This window comes from Dromiciops gliroides, chromosome 3 (assembly GCF_019393635.1).
Source record: "Dromiciops gliroides isolate mDroGli1 chromosome 3, mDroGli1.pri, whole genome shotgun sequence".
NCBI lineage: Eukaryota > Metazoa > Chordata > Mammalia > Microbiotheria > Microbiotheriidae > Dromiciops > Dromiciops gliroides.
In genome coordinates, this window is record NC_057863.1 from 629267753 (window position 1) to 629286948 (window position 19196).

Consider the following 19196-nt stretch of genomic DNA (forward strand, 5'->3'; position numbering starts at 1 on the left):
TGTGAACTTGGTTATCTACTTCTGCTACTAGGTCCTCTCAAAAGGGGATATACTATTTGATAAAACCAAATACTCACTTCTGACCTTTCTACCCAGAACTTTCTTTCTAAATTACTTTCCCCTCCTCCCAGCAGAATGTAATTTCCTAGAGGGCAAGAAGTGTTTCAATTTTTATCTTTCTATCTCCGAGGTTTTATATATTATAGGTACTTAGTAAATACTGGATGAATTCTAAAAACAATCACTTCCGTCAACATAAATAAATGAAGGAAAGACCTCTATCACAAGCTCTTTGGTGCCGGCAGTGACCACAAAGCCAGACCAGAGACAATGAATTAGAGGAGGACCTATTAAACCAACTTACTCCTCAGCATCGCACACCTGGTTAGCTGAACAAAGGACTCCCCTGGCCACAGTCAAGCAAGGTTGGTGACACAGGAGTCTAAAGGGTGAATTTTGACATAAATCAACATACACAAAGCTAAGGAGAAGTTAATATCTGATTTCTACTTAGCACTATAAGGTTTGCAAAACTCTTTAACATGCTATCTCATCTGCATGCAACACAGACAATCCTGTGAGGTAGGTACCACAAACTATAATACCATTTTACAGTTATGGAGAAAGTCCCAAAGAGAGACTTGCCTGTGATCGCAATTTAAGAAAGCATCAGAGGCAGAATTTGTATCCAAGTCTTCTTGCTCTTGAGTTCAGGATTCTATCCACTACACAGCACTACCTTTAAATCTAAAAGATTAGTTCACGGGACCCAGAGAAATTCTCCATCTTGCTTGCAAATAAGAAAAGCATCTCTTATGAACTATTTATAATCAAAACATTTTAATAATTATTATGCTAATAAATTCAAAACAGTTCAACTAGACAAACCTAAAAAAGAACCTTCATTTTGGAAATGAGGATATTTGACATGACCTCTTATGTTTACCTAGCATTTTTCTTTCTTTTCTAGTTTACTTAAATTTACCAAATGTTAAGAACTTTCTTTGTTCAAACGAGTCAGAGCAAACAACCAAGCAAACAGAATGCTTGCTTGCTTCTAATTTTCCTTTAACAATATTTAACAAGTTGAGGTTTAAAAAAAAAAAAACTAAGCTAATTTAGCACTAGAGAATGATGATAAATCAACAGATCAGGAAAATTAAGCCTTCTGTTCATCTCTCAGAATAGGGACACAATTGCATCAATAGTTCAAATTCCTCTTAGAGAATCCTAGCCAGCATTTTTTAATCCTGACCTGAAGTAAAGTTTCTAAAAGGAAACAATAAAGTTATTCTGAATAGCTGCATTTTAGCTAGGCTGGCTATGAAGTAAAGATACATATATTAAACCCCATTTTCCTACTGACTTTTAAGATGGAAGAGAGGTTCTAGAAAGAACAAGGTCAGAGGGTAAGAGGAATATTTATGAGAGAAATGAAAAAGGAAAGGGAAAGCAATAGAAGAGAAGAGCCAGCTACCTATACCATCAGGCATTCAGCAAAATGAACAGAGCGCCTACTATGTGCAATGGAACATACTAGGTAACAAAGCCCGGGGCAGCAAGAAAAAAGTCAGGGCCTACCTATCCCCTGTGCACGTTCCTATCACACCAACCAATTCTCAAACAAAACTACCCTTGATAATAAAGACTTTGCATTCTCTGTCTAGAAATGCCAACAAAGAATTCAACCAGGAGCAGCTAGGTGGTGCAGTAGATAAAGCACTGGCCCTGGATTCAGGAGGACCTGAGTTCAAATCTGGCCTCAGACACTTAACATTTACTAGCTGTGTGACCCTGGGCAAGTCACTCAACCCCAATTACCTCACCAAAAAAAAAAAAAATTCAACCAGTAGTTCTTGAGAGCTTCTTCTGCGCTCTACTTGGCTAGGTTTCTTCAGTCAAGTCAGTAAACTGCCCTCTCACCATTACTACAAAGCACCCAGTCACAAAGTCAGAGGGATGCTGTTCCTGCTCTACCCTTCACAGATCTGCTATTAAGCCCACTATGTCTAAGTCCTAGCCTAGTATGCACTTTTTTAATTTGTCCAGTTTCTCCAAAGGGAAGGCCTCTCCTCAGATCAGCCTTATTACTAACACCACTTCCCTAGTTACTGAGATGGCTTACTTCTAGAAATAAATGATTTTTAAAATTTAGAATTTTAAAGTGTCAATTTCAAATGCTCAAGTAGTGAAATGTTTACACCATGACTCCTTTTAAAATTCTGAAAATAAAGAAATGGACTGCCTCAATGAACTTACAAAGTATAAATGTTTTAAAAGACAAAGCTAAAGAACAGACTACCAGTCTCATGTTCCTCAGCTTTCTGAACTAGATAATCAGTTGAACATAAAACAAATCAACAGACATTAATAGGGTCTTAATTGTTTAAAATAGAAGAAGAATTAAAACTATCAGAAGTTCTGCAGAATTCTTATGGATAGTATCTGAGTTGTAAAAACTTTATTAAAGCAAAACACAAAAAAGTCATCACAAGAACAAAAGTGGGCAGGAGTCAAGTGGCTGCACCATGAATCACCATCCATCTCATCAGAAATAATGATCTCCTTAAAATGATGAAACTAAACTATATAAACTACTCATTCCTAAATACAACATATTTTGTTAGAAGAAAGCCAGTATACCACCACCCCCCCCAAAAGGCAGAGAAAATGAAGTCTGAGAGAGCTCACCACCATCCATCAACTGCAAGGCTCAGCCTCAAACTTGGCCCTGCAGAAGAAAACTCCGAAGATGAATTCTTCCAGGGGCTGCTGCTTCCACAGCCTAAACTACAAGAAGCAATGACCTCACTGGAAGAGAGATTTGAGGCAGCAGCTGCTTGGGTGAACAATCAGAGAGAGAGATGAAACCAGAAGCAAACACAAGAGACCATACTGGATAACCCCCAAATTCTGAAATAAAAGCTACAAAACATTGTTACTTAAATGATCTTCAAACCTGGTAGAATACCTTAAAAAATTCCAATTTATTCCAAAAGCATATTAACTATCCAAGCCTAATCTCTCTTAAATAAAGTTGTACCATCCAGTCTAATGGAATGTAAGAAGCCAGTTTCTGTGGAAAAAGAGCTGCCACAGAGCACAGTGATGCACTGCAGAGAATTTAGTAGTAAAATAGTCACAACACAGCTCAATCCATGGAATAAAGAGAGCAGCAGCAGCAACAATTTCCATTTATCGAGTGCTTTGCGCTTCCTCCACAACTACCCTGGGAGGGAGGTATTATAGTTAGTATGTCCGCTTTCCAGACAGAGACTGAAGTTCAGAAAACTTAAAATGGTTTACCCGACTCACATCTACCACGTTTGTCATGGCCAGGATTGCAACCCAGGTTTCCCGACTCTTCTACTACAGAAGAATTTCTGAGATAATTAAACAATTGACTTTTTAAAAAATTAAACACTCTTTGGACAGGAATCATATCCAAACTATACCTGCAAAAACTGTCACATGCAGTCACAGTCCTAAATAAAAATTCCAAGATCTTATCTTTTGTCTTGCCTTTTATCATTAATGTATTTATGGGCTTACTGATGTTCAAATGAGGTGTTCATGTGGCAAATTTTAGCTCAAGAATACAAGATTAAAAAGAGATTTAGGAATATCAAACAAGAATTCATGAATGAAAGAGCTGACATCATAGTCCTGTTCCCAACAGAGCTCAGAGGAGTCTATAAGAAAAACAGTCTATCTTCTGGGATATTAAATCACTAAAGTCATTTACTAAAGGAGGTGAAAGAGAATAGCTTTGCCCAAGAATGGGGGGGTGGGAGGGTCCTCTGGGCAAAAGCTGCATTTGCTACTTTTCCCCCCAATCGAAGGACTGACCACAACACAGAACATAATTTTCTAACCCCCTAGCCCAAAGCAACTGAACCTACAATTTCCTAATAATATAAAATACATTCATAGTTAGTTCCTCTAAATAAGCAAGACAATTGTTTGCTATAAAATTTTCTTCCTATTCCCCCACCCCAAAAAACAACCAAGGGCTAGACATCTCAGTTACTTCCTGCTGGGTTGGCTTACTCCACAACTGCAGCCACAGCTGCCAGCACAGTCCCCACCTTCTCCCCTCAAAAATACCTGGCTTCCTGGTTATGTTCAAACACTTAAACAATTCTCAAGTCCTATACATATAAATAGGTGGGACTCAGTGACCAAGAGAATCTGTAAAGGAAACAATATCTTTAGAATCATGTTAATAAAGCTAGTAAAAATGTGAATTACTAATTAAAGTCTTGTGGGGAGCAGGTCATTTTACATCTCTTGGTCAAACTGATAACTTCTGCAAAGTCCAGGTAAAATTTCCTAATATAATTCTCCTTAGGACCCAGGAAGCTTACACAAAATCTGTGATTCCAAGCTTTTTTTCTTGAAAATTCAAAAGTATTTCATTTCCAGAAAGGAAAAAAAAAATCCCCATAAGGTGGTCTTCCCCACCACCCCCCCCTTAAGTTAGTGGCATCTCCAATGTACAAAACTGCTAGGATGTCTGCTCTTCTTAACCACTCCAGGAGGAAAAATGGCTATTTACCCAAAATGGGGGGAAAAGGGAGTGGGAGGTGGGGGAGAGCCTAGAAGAAGAGTTAAGAAATAAACAATTTTGTCAATGAACATTTTTAAAAGAAGATCTTATTAAGTTAAAATGCAAATCTGCCAGTTTTATCTGTAAATCTAAAGTGTTTAAAAGAGATCATCTAACCCTTCCAACCACAAATATCTTTGATAGTACATCACTACCCCCTTGTGGATTTGCAATAAAAATTCCTATCTTGAATCTTCAGGTTTTTTAAACAATGGTTTGGACTGTGAACTTTCATCAAAGTTTGCACTTTCCTTTCTTAAAAAGTTATTTTTTAATTACTTTTTAAATAACTAAACATATTAAAATTGTAATCCTGTTCATTTTAATTGTCTTCCCAAACCACACACCTATACACACACACCTTTTGGGAATGTTCTTTATGTTAAAAAAAAAAAAATCTGTAACTTTAAAAATGAGCAAAATTTTGTCTTAAACATCTTAGACAATTCTGGTTGTCTTTTTCCAGGATGATTTTACTTTCTATTTCCTATCACTATGCTAAGATATTTCCATAATAAATCAATTTTCCCACTGTACCTAACATTTTTCTTTAAAAAATAAACATTTCACAGTGGTCTGAGATCACAAGCAGCTCCAAAATACCAACAGGGTATGTATGTTCCTTGCTAAATCTGCAGAGGGTACATGTCAAGTCAGGATCTGTGATTTCCTTGATGTGAAAATTCCCTCCCCGCCAAGGCAGACGCAGCCCATCTCTAAATTAATAGATAAATCTAAAAAAGTCAATAGATTCTCAGAGCAGCTAAGTCACTAACTTGCCTATGGGCACACACCTACATCATCCTCCAAAGGGGGTTGGTGGTGGGCATTTGGATCCAAGGTCAATGCCCCACCCACCATAACATCCTGCCTCACACAGCACATATATACTCAGGGGTCTATTTCAAAAGTAGCTTTCAGAGCTTTAAAAAAAATGTTAATGCCTGAATAAGGATACTATTAAAAACAATTGATGATAGTGATGTCACTTTAACACTGTTCACAGTATTCTTAATTTGCCCTGGAATAGCAATGGAGATAGCATCTTTTACAAAACAGGAAAAAAATTTACCTTTTTGAGCTGAAAATGACCCTAGTTATGTCTGTTGATTTTTTTTGAGTATGATTTGTACATATCTTGTTACACATGAACTTTAGAAGGTGAAATGAATTTGCATACTTATCTTCTAATTTCTATACAAACTAGATTTGGTGAAGGATATAAATTCACTCTCAGTAAACTCATACACACACACACACACACACACACACACACACACACACAGAATGCTCCTTTCCTGACTCATAACAGAATCATCTCAGGGATATGCTGAGTCTCCAAGCTCACAGGTCCTCCTTAGGAATGTTGTAAGGGTTAGACTAATGACCTCCAAGGGCCCTTCCCAGCTTCTGGGGTGCTGAGTTTGAGGGGATATATCTTCACTATTATTACTACAAGGAAACATGAGGGTAGATAATGCTATGGTGAGGTAGAAAGAAAGACAGGAAAAGGATACACAGTAGGTGGTTTTATCCATACATTTTTAAGTTAACTGAATACAATATCACCTTATGGTAGTACATAGGGAAATATGGGAAAGATACATCCATCTATCAACATTGGCCTAAAATGAGGGAATTTGTGCCCAATAAGTGACAGGTGCCCAAGGGGTCTGACTACCTCCTATGTACACTAAACTGATAGGCAAGGAGGAGCAGAACTAGCCCTCACCATGTGTTTTCTAGAAGGGTGTGGGGGTTTTGGTTTTGGTTTTTTTAATTTATGGCTTTAGAAGGAAGATGGGTAAGGAGGTTAATGGCTCTTGTCAACCACTCTCTCACCAGACAGCTAATAAATTGGAGAAATGTGTCTTTACAAACATTTCTTGCGAGTCAAGAAGAGCTATACATACATGCATGTGTACACATATATGTACAAACATACACACTGTGTATGTGTACGTATACATACATGTGTATATACATAGTTATGCATACTCGTACATACACATATATAGCTTTATATATAACTAGAAATCATGGTACAGTGGAAAGAGCATTAAATTTGGAGCCAGAGGACCAGAGAGCATATGCTGGCCATGGCCCTCGCTACTGTGACCTTGGGGAAGCAGCCTTACCTCTGCAATCCTCTATTTCCTCATCTGTCAAAACAAATGGGTAGAATGTGATGACCACTTGGGCCCCTGCTACCTCTCCATTTGTGACCCTATAAACTGTACCTCAGAAACCAAGGTGACCAACGGGCAAATAGACTTCACAGCTTCCTATTACCAGGTATGAGACAGCTGTATGGCAGCCCACAGCTCAATGTTCCAGTAAAAGAAAGAGCCAAGTCTTTCCAAACCATGTAGTGAACTTCAAAAAGGTACATTATCATCCTTTTCCTACTGAGCAACAGATTAGAGATTATCAGAACATGCAAATACATCTCGTCATTGGCATGAGCACATAGGATTGAAATGGATGTGAAAGCTATAATAGAATGATAGATCTTTCACAGTAAGGCATATATGATTGGTTGAAAGTGGGCAGTCCTCAAAATGGATAGTGAAACAAGATATAATTTGGACATCCCTTGATCTCTCACTGCAGGGGGAAATAATCTATTTCAGCTCAGGGAAATTAACTAAAAAAATAAAAGAGCCAGGATGCAAAATAGCTGGGGGGGGGGGGATATTGACAACTTTTCCCCCAAAACAACTACAGCTTCTCTCTACAAGCAATGGAGTCTGAGGCAGGGAGATGCAGAGAAGAATCCCTTTGACTGGCAGACAGACAGCACAGACAACCCTCTACTGAGCTCATCATGTACAAGAATTTGGGGGTTGTCTGTCCATTGTCAACATTCGAGAAGAAACTTAGCCTGCCTTTCCTCAGCAAATGTCACAAGAGGGGAGACAGCACCTATATTTCACCCCCTCTTCTAGTAACAGATATGGAGAGAGAGAAGTTTCTGCCACATTCCTAATAAGTAATACTTGCTCTTGGTCTTGCAGCTGGTTAACATGGATTCAGAAGAGTACCCATGGCTATGATAAACCTGTGTCCTGAGCTCTGATTAAGTGGAAAGAATAGATAAGGAAGTGTTGTCTACACAATGAGTAATTTGGGATGGGGAAACAGAAGACCACATACTTCCTACCCACTTCTTTAAAGTGGTCAAACAAAGACAGCAATACTTTTGTCCCTTTCCCTTCCTCTTCATCCCCAAACCTCCAAACCAACTCACTAACCAAAAGGCCAGAAAAGAGCATTGAAATCTACAAAGTTTAAGTCAGAAGAAAGGACCCCATACTCTCTCATGAATGACAACAGAAGGTAAATCAAAGGGGGTTAATGGATTGAGATGGGGAGAAAGATTGGATTTCTAAAATCCTTTCCAATTCTGTGATTCTAAGTAGTTAATCTGTGCCCTATGATTAACACACATCATCAGTATCCACTGTCTACCCTCATCAAGACACGAGGTAGGTTACCTAAACTGCAGTGAATAAATTCCCTAGGTTCCAATCAAAGAGATCCAGAGGAGAGTGATCAGGACACAAATTCTATTTTATGCCCCATGCCTGATAAGTCGATGGAATAGGATGTAAACTATCTTTAGGGAACAGAAGAAAAATAACATTGTCCTGCACAGCAGCAGCAATGAATGGCAAAAAGACTATGATAAAAGCCAAGACTCAACAGTTTCTGACAATAATTATAATGATGAGGGGCAACAATGTGAATCCTTTTTGTGCTTTCTGAAACCTTTTATATGTCCTTTTAAAACATACAAAAAGTAGAAAGTAGCTTTCTCACTTCCCAGTAGGTACACGAAAAAAGCAAAGGAAAAGAGGAAGACTGAGAAAAGAAGAAGGTGAGTTCACTGAAGAAACGAAGAATGGAGGTGAATGGAAATTTCACTACTAGGTACCACAAAGACAAGTCACCCTGAAAGGGGCAGGACATCTCACAGAATTATCTATGTGATGGAAAGACAAAATGAAAGGCATATCACTATCTACTATTTTAAAAAGAAAAATGGTCAAATAACACATTACATGGAGAAAGGACACAGTCTCACTTCACCAAGGAAACAGAGAAGTGTGAGGAGAATACTACTACTATCCTAAAGCAACCACAGCAAGAATTACTCTTAAGAGAGAGAGAGAGAGAGAGAGAGAGAGAGAGAGAGAGAGAAACGGAGGAAATTGTTTCCTATATTCTGGAGGAAAATATCTGACTTAGCAACAAAGCAAAGGTTAAGAGGAGACCACCATGTCTAGTTTTGTGTTCTATATAATACTTTGCACGCTGCTGATACTCAAAATGTTAACTACGCCTTCCAGACAGGCACTTGCCTAAACGACCCAAAATGTATGCCCAAGCAGTTAGAAAGAACGTTCGTTTTACTTTTTTTCCTTCCTACACATTCCAGAATACAGTAAACAACAACACAAACCCTGCATATTTTACAAGGCTATATGATATAATATTAAAATAAATTAGGAGAAACCAGTCCTAATAAGAAGTGGTAAAGGACAAGGCCCAGTGATGCCATGCATACCAAAAGAATAGCAAGATCCAATCAGGTCTCTAAGCAAAACCACATGACCCCAGTAATGGGAGCATGAAGGGCAAGTGCATTCCACTCTGTATAAAAAGACCTACTCTCAAAGAAGGGAACCCAAAGACAATTTGAGAAAAGTCTAAGTAGGGAAGGGGATAGAAAGAAGAAAAGAAAAGTGACCATATTATCTATTTCAATCAATGAATCAACAAACATTTATTAAGCGCCTGATTTGGCTACTGGCCCCAGAAAAGACGACCAGACATGCAGCAGGAAACTTCCAGAGACATATGAAGCATATCTAGATACAAAGGGGCATAAGAAATAGTTTCCATATCAATCCTGGGGTAATAGGGAATAAACTATGACTGTGAAACTAGAATTAGGCCATTCTCTCCAACAGAAAAGAAAGGCAGTACAATTTCAGGTCCCGTTTGGGTAGCTAAAACTGCAATACAAACTCAAAAAACTGTTTAACCCCCACTGGGGCAAGTAATGAGTCTATACACAACTAACAAATTAGGAACCAAAATGCCACTTGGCTCAAAAGTTCAGAGTTTTAGAAATGTAAGCTGAAAGAAACCTAAGAAATCAACTAATTGGAATGCTTCATTTTACTAATGAAAAATTAAAAGCCTAATGGTTCCATGGTTACCCAAGGTCATAAAGCAAAGTTCATGGAAGAGATAGGTCTAGAACTCAGCTTTTTTCAGACTGTCCATGTTCTTTCCAGTGTAAGCAGACTGTCATACCAAAAAGGGTGAAGTTTCAGGGCTAAAAAGCCTCCGTAACCTAAAAGGTAAAGGAGTAGAAAACTGTGAAGGGATTATCTCCTTGGCCATGGACAGGAAGTACAGAGTTGACAAATAGGTATCAAAGATGGCATACATAAGAGTGCCACTATAATCATTCCATAAAGGAAAACTTGATCCCATCTGACCTTGAGAAGAGGTTTCTATATGTAAATGAACCATCTCATCTGAGCAGTGGGGTGGGAAGATTCATTATCTCCCAGAAGTGGGAAAAATAGGTTCGTCAAACAGAAGAGGGAAGGCATGTCCTTTAGGTCACTAGCCCACCCCTCAAAGAAACAAGAGTTAGAAAAGGGAGGAAGAGTAGAGAGGAAGGAATCTTCCACTGCAAAACAAAACAGAGATTAAAAATGAAGAACCCTATGCTGTCTTTGTAGAAGAGGACTACCTTATCTGGGGTATGAGAGGATAACAAGTTAACGCTCTATTACCTGTGGTAATGGGCAACAAAGTACAACTATATGAAACCCACCATAACCATAACTTTAGACAATACCTTTAACTTTCCAGTCCTATTAACCTTTTACCAGGACCACAAAGAAGTAGTAAAATTAACTGATTTAGTTTTATATCTTTTCCCTTTCACTTCCCACCCTCTGGTGGATATGTTAATAAGCAATAAATTATCCAAAAGGAAATCTGTGGAATGGTTAATTAAAGGATCTGAATAATCCACCAATGGAAATGCATTCACTTTTGAGACATAAACTCCATCTAATACAACATATATATTAAGAGTATCTGGTTGTACCAAGAGTTATAACACCACATAACAGCAGAAAAAATATAACTCTATCCCAACGATTCCTGATACAAAGTGGACGATATAACCATTGTTGAATGAAAGGAAAAAGCAATCTTGTTCTAATCTTTCTGACAAGCAGGTGTGATTCATTAAACATCAATGGTAAGATGGATTCCAAAAGCCAAGGTCTAATGTTAACCAAACATCCAACTTAGACCCAGAGAAGTGCTGAAGAGGCCCCAAAGCCTGCTCAGCAGGTGCTGTGGACAGTGTGGGTCTGGTCAACACAACCGGTGAATACAGAAAGGCCTTCCCACTGAGGGACAGCTGGTGGAATCGACATTAGCTTTTGTGGCTACAAAGACAAGGTAAGGTAAAGTACCTGAACGGGACAAAGTTATGGTTCATTCGTCCTATCTTGCCCAAGAGTAGAGGGTACTTACCTCTCTCATCTGACACTGCAAGGAACAGTCAATGTAAAGAAGAGGGTCCTTGTAGATAACACTGACTCCACAGTTTCCTAGAGTTACAGGTGTTTCCAGATACCCAAGGGCATCAAAGAGCAAAATAATAGAAACTAAGAGGCTTCTCAATTATCCAAACAAATGGGATTATGAACTCTTTCTGAGGTCAGTCAGTACTTGTTCAAAGAATAAATTAACCCTACTGCCCTCCCACCTGGAAAACACAAGAATTCTACCCACCTAGATCACAGCAAGTGAACACATCATGGTAGGATCGTTTCATCCTATCCAAGGGCAAAGAGAGAAGGCCAACCCCCATATTGAGAATGGGCCAAAGAGAAAGGGAGTACAAGGGAATGTTTGAGACTCAGGAGATTCAGAGACTGTGTACTTTGTTGAATATCTTCACCTTTCTGCTGGCTCGACACAACACAATGGGGGAATTCAAGAGTGGAAAAGATTACAGACAAGTTAAGTACCTCTTTGGCTAAGAGACATAGATGAATCTACTATTGGTAAGATACAATGCATACACATGAGCATATGTCCAAGTTTATAATTCCATACACATATATATTGTCACTTCACACCTCTAACTTACATTACCTAAGTGCATATATATGTATGTAGTACTTACATACAAATGCAAACTTTCCTGGCCTAGATGCCCAATATGACTGCAAAGGATCACAGTACTGTCCTTATCCCAAATATGGGATAATGGGATATGAGGAGGATTCAGTCTTCCCACTGACTGACAGCTACAGAATCAAAAGTGCAAACACAAGGCCTGAGGGGAGAGATGAAGACAAGAACTAGTCAATAGAAAACCCCTTTCCCCAGAGGTAACTCGGAAGTGTATATTCTATTTCCTAGCTGAAGTCAAACATAAAGGCCTCCTTTCACCCAAGCCAACATAAAGTCAATTCTGATGTGGATCAGAAAAAGTCTGGGGAATGTAGGGTTCACAAGACATGGCTGAGAAGGGAACAGACACCCTAAGAAGACTAGAGGAGCCTCCTTCCAAAAAAAAAAAAAGTTAGTAGTATCATCAGCCAGGGCTTCCGGGTTCCAGAAGATGAGGGTAGACAAGGGTGCTTCCTATCTCGAAGAAGGCAGAAGACCCTGTGGCCAAAGGAGAGCAGAGTCAGTTGGTGAATGCTGCCCCTGGCTAGGATTCAAGGGTAAACAGGAAGAGCGTATGTCCCTTTTTGCTTCAGACATAAAAGTAATGATGTGGTCCCTTGTTGCTCAAGTAGTAGGCACAATGGAGGAGGGGACTGGCCAAGCCTGAAGGGAGTGAGCAGAGGAGGGACCCCACACAACCAGGAGAGGAAGGAAAAGGGGGCATGGAGAAATTAAAGGATACGTGGGTCAGAGAGGAATACTTTGAGTTGCTGTCATTTAAAAAAAAAAAAAAACACGGGTAACCCAAAGGGTTGCCAGCCAAAGGGCTCACCTTCACCCAGGGGGTGGTGGAGGGCAGGAGCGTCTACACGGCCAGCCAAGAAAGTGTCTGCTTCCCCTCCGAGAAAGGACTTGGGGGGTGCACAGGCCCCTGGGGTCCGCGGCGGGGGGCGGGGGGCCGCTCCACTGCCCCTGTCCTGGCAAGGAGGACCGGTCACTCGAGAGTTGTGCCCGGGGCCCAGCGGGGGGGAGGCTCGCGAACGGGGTCACAGCGGGGAGAGGAGGCGAAGGAGGGGGCGAGGCTCCGGCTCGTCCCTCGCCATGGAAACCGGAACCCCACCCTGCTGCCCGAGGGGGGCCGGGGCCGCTGCCCGGGGGCGGGGAGGCGGGAGGCGGAGCCCGCCGGGCCCTGCCGGGGCCGTGGCTGGGGGGGGGGGGCCCCCGGGGCGGGCGCGGCGGGGGGCCTCGCGCACATAAACTTTCCTCCCGCGGGCCCCCACCCTCGAGCCGGGCCGGGGCCGGGGCCGGGACCGGGGCCCGAGCCGGGGTGGCGGGGGGGGGATGCCCGGGAGGGCGCCGGGGCCCTGAGCCGGCCCCCGCCCCGCGCGCCCGGCTCCGGCTCGGGCTCCGGCCCCCGGCGGAGGGGGGGGGGGTGTCGCGGTCCATGTCGCGGTCGCGGTCCATGTCGCCGGCCCTGGAGTCCCCTCAGGACTCGGCCCCGCTCCGCCTCCCCCCCGCCCCCGGGCCGGGGGCGCCCGCCCGCCGCGCCCCCGCGCTGCCTCCCGTGCCCGCCGCCGCTGCCCGGGATGCCCGGCGGGGCCGGGGGCCGGCCGCCCCACGCGCCGCCTCCCGCTACCTCCGCCGGCCCCCCTCACGCTCCGGCTCTTACCTTCCGGCTTGTTTTCGGCAGCCATTTCCCCTCCGCGCGCCACATCCTCCTCCTCCTCCTCGCGACCGGGACCCCGAGCGCGCGCCTCGTACCGCCGCCGCCGGCCCAGCCACCCCGCCGCCGCCGCGCACCCGGCCTGGCCCCGCCCCTCGGCCCACGCACCGCTCCCGTTGGCGCGCCGACCCGCCAGTCATCGCTGCTGCCGCCAATCGCCCGGCACCAGGGGCCTCACTACTCTCCGGGAGGAGCGGCCTATCCTACCGGCCCATTGGCTGCTCTCCGCCCGACGGCATGGAGGGATTGGCCGAGGTTCGACGCCCCCTCCCCACCCACTCCCAGGAAAGCCCGCCTTCCCGACCTAAACAAAGCTTCTCAGTGGCTAGAACTCAAGACAGCTGACCAATAGTTGTGGCGCCGACACGGAATATTTCCTCGAGGCCGGGACGTAGCTTTTGGATTGGGCGTTGCTACAGTGTTTCCCAAGCCGCCCAGACCAATCAAAGGGGGTTCCCGGAGCTCGGGAACGGAGAAGGGAAACCCCGCCCCTCAGCGTGACCGTCACGGGGAAGGCGCGCGCTCATTGGCTGGCTGGGGCTTTTCCCGCGTGCTCCCGGGGCTGAAGGACGTTCCCGGGGAAACCACTCTGGGAGCGTGGGGGTCCCGATGGTGGCGGCAGCGCCGCGCCGCGCCGCGCCGCGTCGCGCCGGGGCGGGGTTCTCCGGAATCCCGCGGCGTGTCGGAGCCAGACCGCCGAGGGCGCGAGCGCGGGCGCGGGCGCAGCCGGGGCACGAGCTCCGGCCTTAGCCCGGCGGGACGTCGTGGGCCAGTGGGCCTGTGGGCTAGCGGGCTCGGCCCGCCGCCAGGAGGCGCTGCCGCGCCACGCTCCTCTGTCCCCCCCCCCCCCTCCCTTCCCCTTCCCCAGGGGCGCTCGTGTCCTAGGCTTGCTAGAGTGTAAGCTCCTCGAGATCAGGCTTGATACTCGATAGATGTGGGGCAGTGACTAGAGCCCCGGCCCTAGGGTCAGGAAGACCTGGATATCCATAACCAACCCAATCACAGCTGCCATTGATTTGGAGCAAAGCGGCATTTTAAAAATGTGCTCGCGTTCCAGTCTCACAGTTACCTCCGGAGGTTTATGATACCCATTTTACAGATGAGGAAACTGGGGCGCAGATGAAGAGACTTGCCCAGGTAGCAAGTGACTGAAGCTGGATTTGAACTGGGGTCCTCCTGACTCCCAGGGCCAGGGCTCTCTCCACTTTCCATTCTGATATGTGGCCCCAGGCGTGTCATTTAACTGAGATTCAGTTTTCTCTCCTCTAAAAGGAGGGGATTGGACTAGATGACCTCTGAGAACCCCTTCTCAGTTCCCCACCTTTTCTAAGGGTCTCCCCTGTGCCCCAATTTTCACTGGCCTCTGGCCTCCAGCCTTCCTTCTGTTGGTCATCCTGTAACCGCATCCTCATCGCCCCCAAATTCCAATGCTCCCTCTTCAACTAGCCTCACACTGTCCCCTCTGTTGTCCTCTGAGCACCCTCCTTTTGTGGTCACCATAGGCTCGCTCCTTCACTTCCCACCCATTCTAGCAGTTACCTTGCACACCTTACTCCCTCCTCACCTCGGACCACATTCTATCACCTGTGGCTCAAAGCCTGCTTCATCCTGGCCCTGTCAGTGGTCCCATAGCAGCCCCTCTGACCCGGATCTATTTGTGGTACCCTCCCCCCCAGCTATGCTTCCTCCAACGTACATCCTCTTACCCCCAAAGGTTTGCCAGTCTTTCCCAAGGCAATTAGCATACTCCAACTTAATTTAGTTCAGGCTTTCCTTGTAACCCAAGGAATAGGTGACTCATAAGCCCCTAACTTACTGTGAGGCAAGAAAACAAAGTAATATATCAGAAAATTTAACGCAGTACACTTAATTTTAAGAGTGAGCCAAGGAAAATGTAGGCATTTACTTTTTTTTTTCAGGGCAATGGGGGTTAAGTGACTTACCCAGGGTCACACAACTAGTAAGTGTCAAGTGTCTGAGGCCAGCTTTGAACTCAGGTACTCCTGAATCCAGGGCTGGTGCTTTATCCACTGCACCACCTAGCCCCCCAGCATTTACTTTTTTTGCGGGGGAGGAGGGGGAGGCAATTGGGGTTAAGTGACTTGCCCATGGTCACACAGCTAGTTAAGTATCAAGTGTCTGAGGCCGGACTTGAACTCAGGTCCTCCTGAATCCAGGGCCAGTGCTCTATCCACTGTGCCACCTAGCTGCCCCCAGCATTTACTTTTTTTTTTTTTTTGGTGAGGCAGTTGGGGTTAAGTGACTTGCCCAGGGTCACACAGCTAGTAAGTGTCAAGTGTCTGAGGCTGAATTTGAACTCAGGTCCTCCTGAATCCAGGGCCAGTGCTCTATCCACTGTGCCACCTAGCTGCCCCCAGCATTTACTTTTAAGAAGGAAAAGCCTCAACTTTCAGAGTTTATAGTGTCCACTCCATCAGTTGCAAATATTTTCCTCAAAAATGAATTACCAAACTATATTGGGAGCTTTAATTATTTTTCTTTATTGCAAGGGAGAGTTTAGTCAAAGAAATGAGGGAAGCCTCTTTCCAAAAGTGATTGTAATATAAAGACAAAAGGCATCGATAAAACATTTTTTAAATGAAGTGGCAACCTAGAAAGGTTAACTTCAATTGCACAGAAGAATCCTGAGAAATAACGCTTAGGGTGGTAAGTGCATCCAGCATGAGGGAAAGAAATGAAAACAGTCACAAACCCTCTCTGAAAATCCTTGCAACCTCAAGTAAAACAGTAAACACAGCAAATGTAGAGAATCCTAACTGCAAGGTGAGATGCCAACATATGGCACTTAAAATCAAAACACCTACCACCTTCAGAGCCACTCAAACATAATGCAGGTGGGCAGGTAATAGAGGGAAGAGAAATGAGGCTGCTGACTCTGATAGTTAGAAAAGGAGGGGAAATTGAATTGAAGCAGTTTTCCATCCCCAACTATGTGGATGTATTTCTTCTCTTGTAACAATGAGAGCAGCTCTTTGTACTGCATATATTTGTTCCCTCCCCACCGTTAGTGAGAGTTAGCTGAATCAGTAAAAAAAAAAAAAAAAAAAAAAAAAAAAAAAAGAGTCCCCTTCTAGAAATTTGGGTGCTAGGGCTATACTGTCAATGTGTATTTAACTTCAAACCATAATGATAAAAAAAAAAACCTCCTTTCTAACAGCAGATCATCTATGGTTTTTCCCCCTAGTCTCCACATGTAGAAATTTCTCAACTTTTCCAGAAATAAAGATGTTCCCCAAAATACTACATAAACTGCCACCCACAAAGCTCTTGTTTTTAGCCTTAATGTTCTTTGAAGAATGAAAGAGATCGTCCAGAAACGATCACATGGAGGTGAATAGTAGTAATGGTTGGATAAAATAAGGTTACATTTATCACCTAAAAAGGTTTTTTAAAGTTCTCTTCTAGTGATCTCTGCAGTAACATTATTATCATCATTATTGATGAGGATCGTAATAAAGTTGTCATTGGATTTATTGCCATAAATTGCAGATTGTCTAAACCAGTCTAACTAAATTGGAAGAAGAGGAAACTGTGAAGTGAACCGATGTGTTGTTTTTTTTCTGGGCTAGAATGTGTTCCAGGCACTATGCTAGGTGCTTATGGGACTAACAAAAAGTACAAACTCCCTCCCCTGACAGGGCGAACAATCCAATAGAGGAGATAATAGCTAACATTTAAATAATGTTTTAAGGTTTCCAAAATGCTTTACAAACATTATCTCATTTGATCCTTACAACAACCGGGGATGGTAGCTGCTATTACTGTCCCCATTTTAAAGATAGGGAAACTGAGAGAGGTTCACTCCATCGCCCAGAGACACAACAGCTACTTTGTGGCTGAGAGGGGATTTAAATTCAGGTCGCCCTGATTCCTATCCCATCGCTCTGTGCACTATGGCGCCCCCTGGCGCCTGTAACGCAAATAATACAACTACAAAATATTTCTCTTCGTAGGTGATCTATGTGACGTGCTATCGTCAAAATAAAATTACCACTTCGAATCATAGATTTCGGGCTGGAAGGAACCTTGGAGATAAAACCCCATCATTTTGATAAATTAGGAAAATGGAGACCAGAAAGAATAAGGGACTTAAGTCCAAGGTCGCATAGATAGTAAACAATATATAGCTAGAAACTGACCCCAGGTCAAGTGGCACAGTGGATTGAGTGTTGGGCCTGGGTTCGAATTTGACTAGCTTTGTGACCCTGGGCAAGTCACTTCACCCTGTGTGCCTCAGTTTCCTCATCTGTAAAATGATCTGGAGAAGGAAATGGCCAAGAAAACCCCAAATGGGGTCACAAAGACTCAACAACAGCCTCCAACTCCAAATCATTTTCCACTGCCTCACTTGACAGACAAAGTTTAGTTGATAATCCTATCGGAATTTTGAGGCTCTGGACTTTAAAAGGCAAGTACAGTCTGTTACTTATTAGAACGCTCTCCCACCTAACCTAGTTTCTGAATAACACAGTCTCCAGGATCTCCTAAGGGTAATCAGGGTAACGAAGGACCTTGAATCCAAGTTATCTGAGGAAAGGTTGAGAATGTTGAGCCTGGAGAAAAGGAGACTCAGGATGAGACAGGGTAACATATTCAAAGAGCTGCCCGGCTGAAGAAGGACTATATTTGTCCAGTTCAGTCCCATAGTACCGTGGGTAGAGGTTGTAAAGAGACTAATCTAAGTTTGATGTCAGGAAAAACTTTCCGTTAAAAGCTGTCCAGAAGTGAAAAGGTTGCCTCAACAGGTAATAGATTCCTCCCCACTAGGGGTCTTCAAGAAGAGTCTGGGAGACTATTTCCCAGGTATGTCATAGTAGAGAATTCCTTTCAGGTATATATTGTAACCATTGAGGTCCCTTCCAACCCAGAAAGGCCTTCAACAATCTAGGGTCACTTACATGACCTCATCTGAAGTCTTAAGTCATCTGAGTAAGACTTTAGTAGAGGAAGACAAATATAAAACATGAAATAACAATAAAAAGAATTGCCATTGAAAAGGTTTTATGAGGGTTTACAAGAAAGAAAGATCACATCTAGTTGGAGGTACCAGGGAAGATTTCATGAAGGTCATGATGGGTGAGTTTTCTTCATCACCCCTCATTGTTTTCATTCCTACAAGGGAGAGTTCCATTAGAAGGAAGATAGGTGGGAACTAGGAAGGAGAAAATGAGGAAAAAGGACCCAACAGAGACCAAAGGAAGAGGATATAAAGGCTTAAAGGTGAAAGTATGCTTAGAGAAAACAAAAAAGACTACTGTGCATTCCCCAATTGAGAAATGGTCAAAGGATATGAACGGGCAGTTTTCAGATGATGAAATTAAAGCTATCTACAGCCATATGAAAAAAATGTTCTCAATCACTACTGATTAGAGAAATGCAAATTAAAACTACTCTGAGGTACAACCTCACATTTATCTGATTGGCTAATATGACCAAAAAAGGAAAATGATAAATGTTGGAGAAGATGTTGGAAAATTGGAACACTAATGGACTGTTAGTAGAGCTGTGAACTTATCCAACCACTCTGGATAGCAATTTGGAACCATGCCCAAAAGGCTCTAAAATTGTGCATACCCTATGACCCAGCAATACCACTACTAGCTCTAGATCCCAAAGAGATAA

General features: G+C 43.4%; 1 protein-coding gene across 11 annotated transcripts in view; it reads right to left on the reverse strand.

Moving 5' to 3' along the window:
* The window catches only part of CAMTA1 (calmodulin binding transcription activator 1), a 1311517-nt gene extending 1297888 nt beyond the window's left edge, over window positions 1-13629 (reverse strand). For 7 of the 11 annotated variants that reach the window (XM_043992683.1, XM_043992682.1, XM_043992681.1 and 4 more), the window contains exons 1-2: window positions 13500-13629; window positions 12663-12807 (exon numbers count right to left, since the gene is read on the reverse strand). In XM_043992683.1, coding sequence (XP_043848618.1) covers window positions 12663-12807; window positions 13500-13544 — 190 coding nt within the window. In that variant the 5' untranslated portion in view covers window positions 13545-13629. The remainder of the gene's footprint in view (window positions 1-12662; window positions 12808-13499) is intronic. The other 4 variants (XM_043992687.1, XM_043992685.1, XM_043992684.1 and 1 more) reach the window with 1 other exon arrangement.
* Window positions 13630-19196: the final 5567 nt, after the last annotated feature.